Genomic DNA, 17152 nt, shown 5'->3' with positions numbered 1-17152 from the left:
TGAGCTATGTTTTTTTTTTTAACTCCAAATAAGAGAATTCAGGAAGTACATTCGGTTAGATTGAACCTTTGGTGCTTTTGTTTATTTAAAAAGTTTCTGGCCAACACAAATATCAGGGAATAATGAAATAGCTTTAATTTTACTTGGTTAAGATCATCTTAAAAGGTTTTTTACTTGCTAATCTAGAGAAAGAAAAAGAAAAAAATTCATATTTTCTGTCTGGGCAGAATTTTCTGTAGTGGTAGTCCATTTTGGTAACAGTAAAATGTTTTATGACCTAAAGAAAGCAAAACTCTTGTAAAATAGTAATGTGTTATCTACATTTTTTTAAATAATCAGATTTAATGTTGCCTTTGTTGTAGGAAGTCTCTAAGATACAAAATATACAGAACATCCTCTACAGTTCACAAATGAAATATCAGTTCAAAGTAGGCAGAATACCATCCCAGTAGGAATGCATTTTGAATAAACATAATAGTCACTTAGTAAATTTTCTGTACTTCATGTCTTATGTTCAAAATAATGGTAAAAACAGATTGAAATTTAACAATACTATTTCTTATCCCAAGGCATGTAAGCATGTCAAGAGGCAGTCTTATGCCAACACCAGTGTTACATATTTCATGTTCAAAATGGAATTTCTTCTGTCAGAAGACAATGCAGTATGTCACTGGAAATTTGGAATTTATCCTAGGCAAAACAAAAATGGTCAATAAAATTTATATGTATCCATTTCCCCATTTTTCAAAGATCACAAGTATCCTTTTGGCTTAGAAGAATGTACATTAGAAGTGAAAGACTCTTGAGTTTCTTTAATCTCATACATTTTCAAACTTTAAGTTACTCTGTTTCTAAAGAAACTCTTACTACCTGCAGAAAGGAAATAGGGAAAAAATGGGATTCTTATTTGATCAAAAGTTTGCAATTGGTCATATTAAAAAGCAAACATCCAACAAAGCAAAAAGCCCAAACGTGTTTGTATTAAAACCTGGTTACACTTTCACATCAAAAGGAGCTTTTGATTTAGAATTATATTTTTTCTTTGGAAACTTGAGTAGTGCCAGGGGTATTTACATCTATGACACCATTCACAGAATACTTAATTTTAGAATGTGTTTAATGGAAAAGTAAGCATACTTAACTGGGGGGAAAAAAATTCAGTTGTTTTGTTAATAGAGAAGAACTTTGGTTATTCTTCTAATATTTAACAAATACTTATCTTTTCCACAGAATCTGCCTGTGACTCGTATTTTAGACAATCTCATGGAGATGAAGTCAAACCCTGTGAGTAGCATATGACATGGTACTTATAAGTTCTTGAACATACCAAACTCAGTACATGAAAAGCAGTAAAATCTGAGTTCATTGTGGGCTTAATCACAGCAGACTGCATGAGGGAAAGGAAAGAGTCTGTGTTCTCAAAGAGCCTTTTTAGCCATTATCACAGATAATGAGAATTGGTTTTCTCAGCTGCTATAACTTTTCTGGCCAGCTCTCATCCAAATTAAATGTAGATTATATTCTATATATAGTTAAATGTAAAATACATCCTAAGGAGCAAGTTTCTGTAAATGACAAAGAACTAGTGAGCATCAGCTGGTGTAGTATAAAGAGTACCCGACCAATTTAACTTTTATGAAAATTAGGAGAGGAGTACGTAGTGAAATTTTTAAGTGCATGTGTTCAGATGGCACGAAAGTCTTGGGCTGAAAAGTAAATTGAGAGAGATATATTGTTGGATGAATAGACAAATGGGTAAATATTGTTAGCATTTACTAGGTTTCCAAGCTATCTGTTTACAATTTAAGAAAGGAATGTGAAAATCATCACAGTCCATTTCATAAAACAGTTCATCCTATTATTGTGGCAACTAGAAGGTGGTTATCACAAGAGTCTAGAATCAAGAAAGGCAGCATCAGAACCCTAGTTTGGATTGATCTGGATCTCTATAGATTTTGGCAGCAAGGCTTAAGATCCCATGCTAAGAAAGAACAGAATCTTCAGATAAATGTGTCACTTTTTGTAATTGTTAAAACATGATGATAATAACATTAAAGGAAATTAATAAAACATATTTAAAAATTTGCCCATGTGAAAACAAAGAGTGTAATAAAACATCCCCAAAGGGGACAATTGCAATTATGAAAGGAATAAGAGAATGTTCTATAATGATAAGCTTAAAAAGATTGGATTCTCCAGTCTAGGAATTGATACAGAGAAAATGGTATACAATGTAGTGTAACAAGAGACTCCCTTAAAACATCCTAGAATATAGGAAGAAGTAGCTCTTCTTGAAAAGCCTGAAAGCCTGAGAGAAGTATACATTTGTAACTAATTATCTTAGAGACTACTACTTCATAATAAGCTCTAAATTTGTGGAAGATACTATCCCAAACACTAATAAAGATTAAAAATATAAATAAATGGAGAATTTTAGACAGATGCCAAATACACAAGGGGTTAAGGAAGTTTGGGATATTTTGTTACTATCCCTAATTTTTAAGTTGAAATAATGAATAATGACAGTTATAAAGATGATAGCTAACATTTATTACATACTTTTTATGTGCCAGGAATCATTCAAAACATTTTCACATTTCATTTATTTTTTATTAGAAACTTCTATGAAAAATACCATTTTATTATGATCTTCATTTTATGGATGAAGAAACTGTGGCACAATAAAGTTAATTATCTTGCCCAAGGACACAAAGTTAATAAATGGTAGAGCTAGGCAGGCCACATTTTTCACCACTGTGCTGTATTGAAGAGGGCAAGAAACATGCTTTTCATGGAATCACAGAGCCTTAGAGTTTAAGGAAACATTGGAAGTAATTTTAATGTGGGGGAGAGGAAACCAGGAGATGTTAAATGACTTCTCCCAAGTCACACTGTTTTTAGTAGGACAACTGGAACCAAAAATCTACTATTTCTGTGTTTCTGTTTACTACTCATTCCAGCATACACATGCCTTCCACATGGATGGCTGAACTACGGTTCTTATTCTGATGTTTCTCCAGGTTATGTAAATTCATTTATTAGTTAACTGGTGACTTTAACTGTATAACTGAAGACACATTACTACATACATTTTTTTTAATTTATTTATTTGTTTATTTATTTGACAGAGAGACAGTGAGAGAGGGAACACAAGCAGGGGGAGTGGGAGAGGGAGAAGCAGGCTCCCCACAGAGCAGGGGGCCCGATGGAGGGCTCGATCCCAGGACCTCGGGGTCATGACCTGAGCTGAAGGCAGTCGCTTAACCAACTGAGCCACCCAGGCACCTCACTACAGACATATTCTTTAACTAATTAGAAATAGTAAATTTTTTCTGCTTTGAAAGCATTTTTTTTATCCATCTAGATGAGGCAGCTACCTTCACTTTCTCTTATCCTTTTCCTGTTTCCAGATAGACAACTTGATTTGGAGGCATTAAAGAGAAATTAGCAAAATACTAAAGAGTTTAGCAAAGTGGACAAAGTTAGACCTGGCTAGTAATCTTGAATGCATCTTATCTCAAAGGCTGTATATCCTAATTCTAGATGCATTCTTATCACTTATTTAAGTGTTCTCCTTTGATTTGTCTTGACTGGATAAATTGAAAGAAGGGATTAAAAAAAATATCAGATAGGTTTCATCTTGTAAATCTGGTTGGTAGTGGTTTCCCGAAGCAAAGTGTTGAAGGATTATGATGCTACTTTTGAGTGCACTGAGAGTTTTGTAATTGGTTAAGCACTGTCCACCACTGAGTACAGGACTAGGTGGTGGCAACCAATGCATAGTTTCTCACTGGTCAGGTTTGCATAGGGCCATCCATGCTCCAGAGAACAACAGATTCCTTTGGCTGACTGTGCTGTGGAAGGAGAGGGAGGCAGAGGTTAGGGAGTGATTACACTGCAAGCAGTAAAACAGTACTTTCCAGCTCCTTTATTATCAAGAAGCTAGTTTCCCGTTTTATGGAGTCCACAACCCCTTATCCACAACTTCTGAAATCTACAAAGTTCTGAAAACTGAAGGATTTTGTATAACCCAACTCCCATAACTGGGAATGTTATATGCATGATATCATCTAACTAAAATTTTTTGAATTCAAGGGGCGCCTGGGTGGCTCAGTCGTTAAGCATATGCCTTCAGCTCAGGTCATGATCCCAGGGTTCTGGGATCGAGCCCCGCATCGGGCTCCTTGCTCTGCGGGAAGCCTGCTTCTGACCCTCTCCCACTCCCCCTGCTTGTGTTCCCTCTCTCACTGTCTCTCTGTCAAATAAATAAAATCTTCAAAAAAAAATTTTTTTAATTCAAAATTCCAGAATACACCAAACTCTAAATGTTTCAAATAATAGAGATTATGAACCTGTATTAGGTTATTCTGTATATTCAATAAAATCATGGACATATAATAAAATTCTAAAACAGAAACAAAATAAAAATAATTATATTGGTTTATAAAATGGGTATATTTTCAAGACAGTATAGCAGTATAGTATAGTATAGTGGTTAAGAGCTTGGGCATTGAAACTAGACTACTTGGGTTCAAATCCTGGACTCCCTGTACTTACTAGTTATGTGACCTTAGGAAAGTTACATAACTTCTCTGTACCCCAGTTTGCCCATCTGAAAAAACAGAGGTAACAGTAACTACCTCACAGATGTTATGGGGATTTAAGTGAGTAATTTCATCTAAAGCATTTAGAATAATGTTTAACATATAGTAAGTGCTCTGTTAGTAGTAGTGGTGGTGGTGACACAGATTTATTTAATTAATGTACCGGATTAATAGCTTAAGTAATTAAAATACTCAAAGCCAAATGGTAACTTTCTAAAGAGAAACCAAGTTCTGGTTTTTTGTTGTTTTTTTTTTTTAATAGGAAACTGATGATTATAGATATTTTGATCCCAAAATGCTGCGGGGCAATGACAGGTAAGCAGCTCTTCTGTAATTTGTTTGTAGGTCTTTCCACCCTGCTAAGAATGGAAATAACTTAATTTTTTATTATAAATCAGTAAGTGCTTATTAAAAATTCAAACTATATAGAAAACTGGTAAGTAAACAATATGTATAATCTTACTACCTGCAGATAATCACTGCTAATTTTACTTGACATTTTGGTTCTTTTCCCTTCACACACCAAAAAAATACATTAGGTGTTTTGTTTTTGTTTCTTATGACGAGATGACAGTATTACAGACTGTATGGGGGAGGGGAGTTTGGATAATGTGTTTTTAAATGCATATTCTTATTGAACCAAAGCAAAGACAGGAACTTTATGTTGGATACCAGTTGTTTTTATTTAACTGGTCTATAAAGCCAAGGCCCCCATAGATTGTTGTAAATACTTTATGGCAATGAAACATTCTACAGATAATTTCTCTATCTTATAACAAACATGGTGTGGTAAGGTACTTGTTTGCTTCATAATGGATATCATTTTTCAAGATTTACTTCATGGTAGTATGAAAAATAGCCTACAAGACATAAAGAAAGAACAGGCAGAATTGGGAGGGGAAAAAACCTTCATAGAATGATCTTCTTTCTCACCTAAAATTGAGTGAAGCTGGTTTCTTGCCTACATCTTACTATGTTTGGGATCTTTAGAACCTTGTCTCTGCTTTATCCTAAGCTTTTACATCTTTGTCGATAGAATAGATAATCTAGTCACTAGATAGTTGATTGTTAGATTGTTTTATTTTTTTTTTAAGATTTTATTTATTTGACAGAGAGACAGAGAGGGAACACAAGCAGGGGGAGTGGGAGAGGGAGAAGCAGGCTTCCCACTGAGCAAGGAGCCCGATGTGGGGCTCGATCCCAGGACCCTGGGATCATGACCTGAGCCGAAGGCAGATGCTCAACAACTGAGCCACTCAGGCGCCCGTTAGATTGTTTTAGATCATTAGATTAGATTGTAACTTAAAAGGTTATTTTCTTTTCTTAGCAGAAATACTGCTAAAGTTGCAGAAGAAGCTGCTAAGAGCAGCTGCAGCTGGCAAAGGACAATTTGACAAAGAATAAATTCTAGAAGGGAGAGAATGAGGAGTGACAACTAATGATATGGGGCTTCTTTTGAGGGTGGTAAAAAACGTTCTGAAGTTAGACAGTGGTGACAGTTGTACAGCTCTGTAAATATACTAAAAACCACTGATTTGTACACTTTAAAACATTGGCCTTACAACTCTTTTCCTGTCTTGATATTCTCTGGCTTACATTTTATCCTTGTATTTATATATGGCTAACAAGTAGACACATTTTGCTTCATAGAAACTTCTTTGCCTTCTCCTGAGCTATTTCATCACAGTTGATCTTGGTTATTAATAACTAATAATACTGTGCTATTTAAATTTCTCCTGATTCTATGTGTACTCTTAGAGGAACTTAAAGCACTCTGGAAGGAAGTTAATCACAGATGAGGTGTTTCAGTCGGGTAGGCTTCTGGCCCTTTTTATGGAGTATTCATTCAGACAGGCCATAGAAATGAGGAAAAGATGATAAAGCTGTGGAATTGACCTTTCAGTAATTAAGGATGGTATAATAGCACTCTCCTCTTCGTTGAAATTTTTAAAAAATTGCTTGTGAGGGGGCGCCTGGGTGACTCAGTCATTAAGCGTCTGCCTTCGGCTCAGGTCATGATCCCAGGGATCGAGCCCCACATCGGGCTCCCTGCTCCTCCCTCTCCTGCTGTCTCTCTCTCGGTCAAATAAAAAAATGTTTGTGAGGAAAACCTAAGTTCTCTTTGTATAGCCTGTTTTATCACTGAAACAAACATATGTCTGACTCACAAAGGCTTTGAAAAATATCTTTATTGAAAGATTTCTTGGACACGAAATGAGTATTTTTAAAATACAAGTATATAAATAAGTGGCTAATATATATAATGGTATATAGAAATACAAAGAAATAAGCTACAGCAAAATGCAGATTCCTCCTCCCAACCCCCATTTCCTCCTGTTATTTCCCATACATGTATTTACATAGTTTTTACACAAATGTGGATACTGACAAACTGCAAAATTATGTTGCATATAGTAAAATTTTATATAATTTACAACTAAAATATGTATTTTATCAACCTACCTTATGCCCAGATTTTATTCCTTCTGAGAGCTGCTGCTCAGTGTTTCCTTCTCCCTTTCAGTTTTCTCTTAGGTTTTATTCTGAAGTTAACAGATTGCCCTACTCCCTTTTAGATGCTGATAAATGTACCTCATATTCCTCTGCCTTCCCAATTCACTATTTGGGTACACAAAACTAAAGGACCCAGCCTCAAAGAAAGTGAAGGAGGAAGAATTGCAAATACATATCTAATTGTGTGTACATGTGTGTGTTCCCAATACCTCTTTTATCCATAGTGAAAGCACTTTGTGAAGTTTTCACTGTCGTTTTTCTTTGTTGTAGCTCAGTTCCAAGGAACAAAAATCCATTCCAGGAGGTAAGTTCTATATACAAATTCTGTCTCTGAAATGAAAGGAAGATGACCAAGCAGTCTTGAAGAATTGTCTTCATCTTAAACATGGCTTTATTACAGTTACTGTATGGTAATTTTGACAAATCCAATTCTGTGTAACCATATTAGTAACCATATTTTCCTGATTTATAAAACTACTTAGAATAGCTAAAAATAACTGACAGTCAATGGACACTTGGGCTGTTTCTGTAGTTTGGTTATGGTAGACAATGCTGCTATAAACATTGGTGTGCATGTATCCCTTTGCATTAGTATTTTTGTCTCCTTTGGGTAACTACCTCGTAGTACAGTTGCTGGATTGTGAAGTAGTTCTTTTAACTTTTTGAGGAAACTCCATACTGTTTCCACAGTGGCTGCATCGGCTTGCATTCCCACCAACAGTGTAAGAGGCTTCACCTTTCTCCACATCCTCCCCAACACCTGTTGTTTTTTGTGTTGTTGATTTTAGCCATTCTGACAGGTGTGAAGTGGTATCTCATGGTGGTTTTGATTTTTATTTCCCTGATGATGCGTGATGTTGATTGAGCATCTTTTCATGTAAAGTGTTCATCGACTGATAAATGGATACAGAAGATGTGGTATATATAGAATGGAATATTACTCAGCCATAAAAAGAACAAAATCTTGCCATTTGCAACAACATGGATGGAGCTAGAGTGTATTATGCTAAATGAAATAAGGCAGTCGGAGAAAGACAAATACCATATGATTTCATGCATATGTGGAATTTAACAAGCAAAACAAATGAGCATAGGGAAAAAAGAGAGATAAACCAAGAAACAAACTCTTAACTATAGAGAACAAGCTGGTGGTTACAAGGGGGGAGGTGGGTGGGGGGACTGGGATTAAGGCGTGCACTTGCTGTGATGAGCACTGGGTGTTGTATGGAAGTGTTACTGTATTGTACACTTGAAACTAATATTACACTGTATAGTAACTAACTGGAATTTAAATAAAAAATTTTTTAAAGAGACACAAAAAGGTAATTCACAAAAAAGAAGTTTAAGACTGCGGTAAAAGTTTTATATGTGTGGAACTTGTTTCTAAAGTTGGCTTCCAAGCTTTTGTGAAGATATGACTGTGTTTTCATTTGAGATACAAAAAGCTTCTCAATAAAAATAAGTAAAGAACCGTTTGGGAAATTATGTAAATGCCAAGTTTTGTTTTTCCTACCTACAATAAAACTAATTTTAAAAAGCCTTTCGGAGGAAGCCCTTTAGATTTATTTGCTATTACTTAACTGAAGAATGAGGTTTATTTTCCTCTACACACTTTTTAGAAACAAATTTCTTTTAAATGAAGTAGCATTAGGTGCTTAGGATATGACCTTTTGCTAGCGTGTATTTTTTTTTATGTAAGTTGTAGAATACGCTTCAAACTAAACCATATTGCTTAAAAGTTAAAATACTGTTTCTTTCAACTTACCTATTTTTTTTTGTTTGCATTTTTAGGCAATTGTTTTTGTGGTGGGAGGAGGCAACTACATTGAATACCAAAATCTTGTTGACTATATAAAGGTACATGTTGGCCTTTTTATTCTTTAATCATTTGATGTTTCACAGTTCTGTGTCTTTAGCATACTAGCATTCTCTGGTGGCTCTTCTGATTCTTACATAGCCCTCTTCTGGAGGTAGTTTAAAAGTCCTTATAAAGGGGAAATGCCCATATGCTCATTGTTTTCCAATTCCCGTCACATTTCTAGCCTAAAATTGTAGCTAATCTGGAAAATAATGTATCTTATTAATATAATGTACTTGGAAGCTATCTATCTAAATTTGACTTCAAATGTTCATAAACTATGGGGGGGTCCGGGTGGCTCAGTCAGTTAAGTATCCGACTCTTGATTTCAGCTCAGGTCATGATCTCACGGTGGTGGTGTCTGGCTCAAGATTATCTCTCTCTTCCTCTCCCTCTGCCCCTCCCCCTGCTCCCTATAAAAGTAAAATAAATGCTCAGAGACCTCAAATAAGCTCCTCTTCCAAAAAGTCTCCCTTGGTGAAATGATTTACCAAACCCATACCTGAATAATAAGTATCTGTCTCCCATCCTGTTGACTTAAATCAGCAACATACTTCTAACACACTTGGAATGTCTGCTTTTTCAGCAAACAGGAGGTAGCAAATTAGAAGTAGAGGGCTACTCAAAGCTCCCAGCAGCAGAGAGTGACAGACAACTATGCAAAAGAATATGAAGGAAAGGGTATAACTTGAAGAGCAAAACACCATTTAAAATATAGGGGCAACAGAATTATCAGTTGTTGGAATGACATTTTGTAATCTTGATTTATTCACTTCAAATAATGATCATTCCTATGTCCTATGTTATGTAAGGCTTTAAAAAGGTCGAGATTTTGGTACATCAGGAGATAAAGACAAATGTCATGGAGATTCAAAACTATCAGACACAACTCCTGGGATCCTATTTCAGTTACATAGGACATACTTCATCTTCAGAGTGTGAACCACCAAGATCTGTGTAAGATGCCATGATCTCCAGGGAACATCCATCTTGTACAAGGAGGTGTCTTTTATATCCCTCTTTGGTCATATAGCAGGAACCAGGTGCACACCATCAATCTGTACAATTTCTATACAGAGTGCTGACAAGCTAGTGCAAGTTGTCCCCTGGTCTATCTGTGACCCTGGGACTATATTAATCACTAGTTGATCTATTTCATTCAGGTGTGGCATGGAGTCAACAATATGACTGTTCTAGTTGGTCCCAGGGATAAATACAGGGCTGCAACAGACCAACTGAAACTAATCCTGTACTTATACATTCCACCCACCCCCAGTCTTGGTTAAGCTTTCTTAATTACACTCACCAGCATTCTTTTTTTCTGCATTTTTAAAAATATTTGTAGAACAGAAAAACCAGAAGGATAAACACCAAAATATTAATCATTTGTGGAGTCAGGTGGCTAAAATACAGGCATAATTTTGGAGAAACATTACAGTAGAACATTTGGTAGATTGCAAACTTATTTAATCATGTATAAGCTTTGACAACTTACCTTTTTCTATTACAGAAATTTTAATTTTGTGAAATGTATTAAGTTGATTCTTCTTTAGTTTCTCTGATCGGTCACTTTGATCAGAAGAACATCAGACTATCAGTGATAGGTATGTGGTTTCAGCTTACTATTTTTTTTCCTTGATTATTATCCTCCACCCACAAAAATATGGCGTATAGGTAGTAGAGACATGGTACTGTGGCTAGTCAGGCATGCAGCAGATATTTTAAGTTCCTGTATCCACGCACCTTTCTTAACAGTTCCACAGTGGTCTTTGGCTCTGTTGTTGAACAAATTATTTTGTATGTATTTTAGTGGCAATAGTATCCTAATTTTGCTTCCCTAGAGGGATCTTAGAAAATATATAAAACCTGTACAAGAAAAAGAAGAATTAGAATTATTCTGTCTGTCCCCTAGATGTTATGAGAATCATCAGGACATGCAATATGGGTAATTGCAGATTTAATCTTTCTTTAAACTACTGGAACCCATCTTGGACCTTCAGCTTCAAATGAAGGAGGCAGTTTCTTCTTTGGAGAAATGTCTTTTCAGATCCTTTGCCCATTTTTAAAAATGAGTTATTTTTCCCTTTTATTATTGAGTTTTGAGAGTACTTTATATAGTCTAGAAACAAGCCCCTTATTAGATATGTGATTTGTAAATATTTTCTCCCATCCTTTAGGTTGTCTTTGCACTTTCTAGATGGTGTTTTTTAAAGTACGAGTTCTTTTTATTTTGTTGAAGTCCAATTTGTTTTCTTTTGTTGCTCATGCTTTTGGTGTCATATCTAGGAATCCTTTGCCAAATTCAAGGTCATGAAGATTGATCCCTATGTTTTCTTCTAAAAGACAAGAAAAACAATTTTTACTCTTAAATGTAGGTCTTTGATCCATTTTGAGTTAATTTTGCATATAGTGTGAATTAGGCAAGAATAAGAAATAAAAGGTATCCAAATTGGAAAGAAAAAACTCATGTCACTATTAGCAGATGACATAGAGAAAACCCTTAAGATTATTCAAAAACTGTCAGAACTAATAAACTCAGTTAAGTTGCACAATGCAAAAATCAATACCCAAAAAATCTTGCATTTCTATACACAAACTATCAAAGAGATAAATCAAGAAAACAGTCCCACTTACAATCACATTTTAAAAAATTAAATACCTTGGAATAAATTTAATGACGGAGCTGAAAGACCTGTTTATTGAAAACTATAAGCCACTAATGAAAGAAATTGAAGACACAAAGAGATATTCTGTGTTCATGGATTGAAAAAATCAATATTGTTGAAATATCCACACTCCTCAAAGCAATCCACAGGTTCATTGTAATCCCTGTCAAAATACCAATGGCATTTTCTCACAGAAATAGAACAAACCTAAATTTGTAGGGAGCCACAAAAGACCGTTAATAGTCAAATAGCTTGAGAAAGAAGAACAAAGCTGGAGGTATCACATGTTCTAATTTCAAACTGTATTACAAAGCTGTGGTAATTAAAACAGTACAGTACTGCCATAAAAACAATCACAGAAATCAGTGAAAGAGAACTGAGAGCCCAGAAATAAACCCATACAATATGTGGTACATTAATTTACGACAAAGATGTCAGGAATGTACAATGGGGAAAGGACAGTCTCTTCCATAAATAGTGCTAGGAAAATTAGCCACATGCAAAAGAATAAAATAAAATCGATCTGTTTTACACTATACACAAAAATTAGTTCAAAATGGATTAAGGGATTGAACAAAAGACATGAAATCATAAGACTCCTAGAAGAAAACAAGCAGTCAATTCCTTGACTGACATGGGTCTTCTCAGTGATTTTTTTAATCTGACACCAAAAGCCAAAGCAACAAAAGCAAAAATAAATGAGACTACATCATAGTAAAAAGTTTCTCCACAGCAACGGAAACCATCGACAAAAGGAAAAGGCAGCCTACTGAGTGGGAAAATATATTTGCAAATAGTGTATCTGACAAGGGGTTAATATCCAGAATATACAAAGAACTTACACAACTCAACACCAGAAAATAATCCAATTAAAAATGGGCAAAGGACCTGAATAGACATTTTTTCCAAAGAAGACATACAGATAGCCAACAGACACATGAAAAGATGCTTGCCATCATTAATTATCAGGGAAATGCAAGTCAAAACCACAGTGAAGTTCACCTCACACCTGTTAGAATGGCTATTATCAAAAAAACAAGTAAGTGTGGAAACCACATGGAGAAAGCCTGATTTGGTTCACATGATCAGACGGTATAAAAGACATCCTCCCCATGGACAAGACTGGGACTCCCCTGCAACCAGGAACTTGGTGGTTCACAACTGAAAATAAAATGTGCCCTGTGCTACTGAGATGGGATCCTGGGAGCTGTGTCTAGAATATCTGGACCCTTCTAAAGTTTCCCTATGCTTTCTTTATTCTTCTTTGCTATGATCTCTACCTTTTTAAATGTCTTGTGTAAGTATATTCTGTGGAGCTTCAAGAATCCCACTTATATGACAAATCCTATGTAGTTGTTGAACATAACATCTCATTTTGAAAAAAATGAGAGTGAGATGTGACTGTTGTTTTATTTGTTCTCAGAGATGACCAGCTAGGACATTTATTCAGCCAACCATGTTTAATGCAGCTGATACGTCACAGAAAAATGTTCTCCTTTTGTATTACAAAGCCATAATTCTATTTCTTGATGAATTATTGTATTTGCTTGTTGTAGAATAAACTTTTTACATTAAAGAAGAAATTAATTTTCCTTTAAGTACACAATACATAATAATTTCAGTATTAAGGACTTACCAAATTCTGCAGTTTTGACTGCTGTAATTGGGTTATAGCATTCTGCCAAAATTAGGAATGAAATTCATAAGGAGTTACAAAATGGAGTATATTAATATAGAAATACTGTATGACACAAATGAACTGCAGTGACAATTCATGCTACTTGTACCATATCTTGCTGTCAGCATACAAAACCCTAGGCATATTTTCTTCAAGTAGTACAGATCCTACATTGGAAGAATGTTGGCCTAGGACTTTATAGACGATTGTTCCTGTGAAATGTGGCGGTCATCAGATTCCTTCTATTTTCAGTATAAATGGCACCAACAGGGTACATTAATACATTAAAAAAATATGCCCATTTCACCACTTCTTTCCATGCAATTTTTTTTTTTTAAGATTTTATTTATTTATTTGAGAGAGAATGAGATAGAGAGAGAACATGAGAGGGGAGAGGGTCAGAGGGAGAAGCAGACTCCCCGCCGAGCAGGGAGCCCGATGCGGGACTCGATCCTGGGACTCCAGGATCACGACCTGAGCCGAAGGCAGTCGCTCAACCGACTGAGCCACCCAGGCGCCCTCTTTCCATGCAATTTAAGATCGACATGTGTACACCAAAATTCAACAACCACCCCCCCCCAAAAAACCTTTAAGATTAATAAAGTCTTATTAGACTTGATCAGTCTTCTTGGGAATATTGAAAATATTACTTGTTACTTATATGAGTTCTCTCTCATTTTTACAGGGGAAACAAGGCAAACACATTTTATATGGCTGCAGTGAACTTTTTAATGCTACACAGTTCATAAAACAGGTAAAGTGTACCTTGTTAGTTTCTCTTAACATACCATAACTTGCTGTTGATGTTTTTCAAAAGAGAGCAAGAGAATCATCATATTCATTTGAATCAGCTGAAGCCAAAAGCCATAGAGCTATAAAAATACAAGGTTTTGCCATGAACAACTATACAGAAAACTCTGATACATAACATTATTTCTATTATCCCAAATCTATGAAAAGATAAATTCAGAGAATTTAAACTTGGAGTAGTGTACGCAGGCAAAATTCAGTTCCCCATTTCCTTATATCCTGTCCACATGTCTGACTTTGCCAAATATGTCATAAATTGGGCTAGGTCTCATTTATTTTTGCTTTTGTTGCTTTGGCTTTTGGTGTCAGATTAAAAAAATCACTGAGAAGACCCATGTCAGTCAAGGAATTGACTGCTTGTTTTCTTCTAGGAGTCTTATGATTTCATGTCTTTTGTTCAATCCCTTAATCCATTTTGAACTAATTTTTGTGTATAGTGTAAAACAGATCGATTTTATTTTATTCTTTTGCATGTGGCTAATTTTCCTAGCACTATTTATGGAAGAGACTGTCCTTTCCCCATTGTACATTCCTGACATCTTTGTCGTAAATTAATGTACCACATATTGTATGGGTTTATTCACCTATTACATATGTTCAACACTTTGTATTATGCCATACATCTCTGAGGATTCTGTTTGGAGGTTTTTAAGATTTTTTTAATTTTATTTTTTTTAAGTTTACTTATTTAAGTAATCTCTACACCCAGGGTGGGGCTTGAACTCACAACCCCAAGATCAAGAGAGTAGCATGCTCTTCCAACTCAGCCAACCAGGTGCCCCTGATTCTGTTCTTAAGAGTGTATAATTTAAGTTGTACTGTCTTTAGATTCACTCTTTCCTTTATTTCCTTTCTGCTTTTTTGAACAGTGGTGTATGTACTTACCAGTTCTTGAATATTTGTTTGGGTTGTCTTTTTTTTTTTTTTAGACTTTGTATTTCTCTGCTGGTATATTCTGTCTTTTCATTGTGAACATACTCTCCATTATTTCACTGAGGATAGTTGTCACAAGCTGCTTTTAAACCCTTGTCTTTTAATTGCAACACACAGATCATACATTTCACTGTCTGTCTCCACTGTCTTTCCCCCCATTTTCCTGTTCCTTCATATATTAATTTTAGATTGTACCCTTAACATTGTGAATGTTTTTTTGGAAACTGAATTCTGTTTTTCTGGAGAGTTGATTGGGGCCTTTAGCAGGCAATTAATTTGGTTAGACTCAAATGTCAAGCTCTGTCTCTTGGGCAGCAGCTCACATCTTGCTTCTTAGCCTCTCTCATTTGTGCGTGGTTCAGGGTTTCACCGTAGATTTAGGAAAAGTTTGTACACAGAATTTAGGGCTCCCTCACTCTGTCTCGTTTATTTCCTCTTACCTTCAGTGGCTTTAGTTGTTCCCATACTCTGATTCTTTAGGCTGAGAGCCACAGAACCAGGGAACTCAGCCAGTGCTCGTCTCCTTCCCCGTCTGTGTTCTCTTCCCAAACCCACCAGCTTTCAGTTGCTCTCCATTTCCTTCCAGTAGTTGGTTTTTGTATTTTGTTTCAAGTTTTAATTGCTATCCGATACTAGGAGAATTCGGCCAGTAGTTTACCTAGCCTTCCAGAACTGAAAACCTTTTTTTTCTTTTTAATGATGTATTAAATATTAAATATCTAATTAAAATATGTGGAGAAGTAAACTCTCAGCAGTAAAGCTGCACATGAAATTTTTCTTTACATTTTCATACTGAGTTAATATTGACTTTATTCTCAGAGTTTTTGTTGTCCTTTAGTTGAATTTCTACCTATATTGATACATTTTTTTTTTAAACATGACAGCCTTTATTACTCTTCAGGTAATAAACATTTGAATTCGTGGTGAAGAGTGAAAATTTATTATTTTAGGTACAAATGCAATAAATGAGAACCCTAGATTTTACCATGATTAAAGCATACATATTTAAGGTGTTTACAAATGTTTGAATACATAAATTTCTTTTGTGATTAAAATAAAGTTATTGTTATGTTTTGTTTTAGCTGTCACAACTTGGACAGAAATAACACAGAAGAACCTTAATATGAGAGTCTACTTGGATAAATGTAAAAAGTGAAAAGAGCCAGATGTTTTCTTCTTCGTATCAGTGTCCTAACAGTGAAACTTAGAGTTAATTTTTAAGGAAATTCTATACTTAATATAATGTGTACTAATTAAAATAAAGTATTTCAGAAATAAATTTTTAAAATTGTACATTCTCTCTCCTGTTATGTTTGACAAATGAGAAAGTGCTTAGGAAGGAAAGAAAACTCTGCCTGAATATAATATTAAAATATTAATATGAAAAGTCATTTGTTACGATTGAAGCCAGTGAAAATTTAAGAAAAATGCAAATGTTGCTTGACTGGTTCATGAATCTCCTACTATTATGCTTTTTTTTTTTTTTTTTTTTACTTGAATGCATTCTAATTGTAAAATTACCTTCCCATGTTTTCCTGGTCCCCCATGTTGCCTCTAGACTTGAAGTGGGTACTTTAATGTCTCTTTTTCCTCTGGCACACCTATGTACAGTTTATCACAGAATCCCTTCTTTATATAACGGCAGCAACTAACAGCATCTAGACTGGACCAAACATTTATCCCATGAAGTTCTAAAAAGTATGTAAAATCAAGTGTTAAATTTGGTTCAAACCTTCCTGGTATGCAGCACCAATAAGGAATGTTGATCAGTCTTGAAACTCAAGGCAGCTATAAGATAAAAGCAAGCCAATCCCTCCAGAGAAAAAATTCTTATTAAAAAGGCCAGAGACCTTTTCCTCCTGATGAGCCTCATCAAGAGGAATCTGTAATGTTATAGATAACATCCTGATAATAGATAAAACAGCAAGATTCACAAGACTGTTTCTTTCTGTACTCCCAACCCTCATAAGTCCAAGAGTTCTATCTGGGTAGTGGCCTACTAATCTGACTTGGTCTTGAGATAGAATTTAATGTTTTGGCTGCTATAATACATTACCAATTACCAAACTCAATTACCTCTCAAAGGCCC

General features: G+C 35.2%; 1 protein-coding gene across 1 annotated transcript in view; it reads left to right on the top strand.

Annotated features, from left to right (window-relative positions):
- SCFD1 (sec1 family domain containing 1) overlaps positions 1 to 16398 on the top strand; it is a 100646-nt gene extending 84248 nt beyond the window's left edge. The window contains exons 20-25 of the mRNA XM_027571063.2: positions 1231 to 1284; positions 4867 to 4919; positions 7389 to 7422; positions 8910 to 8975; positions 14006 to 14074; positions 16146 to 16398. Coding sequence (XP_027426864.1) covers positions 1231 to 1284; positions 4867 to 4919; positions 7389 to 7422; positions 8910 to 8975; positions 14006 to 14074; positions 16146 to 16169 — 300 coding nt within the window. The 3' untranslated portion in view covers positions 16170 to 16398. The remainder of the gene's footprint in view (positions 1 to 1230; positions 1285 to 4866; positions 4920 to 7388; positions 7423 to 8909; positions 8976 to 14005; positions 14075 to 16145) is intronic.
- The last annotated feature ends 754 nt before the right edge of the window (positions 16399 to 17152 follow it).

The sequence above is a fragment of the Zalophus californianus genome, chromosome 6, assembly GCF_009762305.2.
Source record: "Zalophus californianus isolate mZalCal1 chromosome 6, mZalCal1.pri.v2, whole genome shotgun sequence".
Classification (NCBI taxonomy): domain Eukaryota; kingdom Metazoa; phylum Chordata; class Mammalia; order Carnivora; family Otariidae; genus Zalophus; species Zalophus californianus.
The sequence above is the reverse complement of the archived record's forward strand: the minus strand, read 5'-3'. Positions and strand labels throughout refer to the sequence as shown.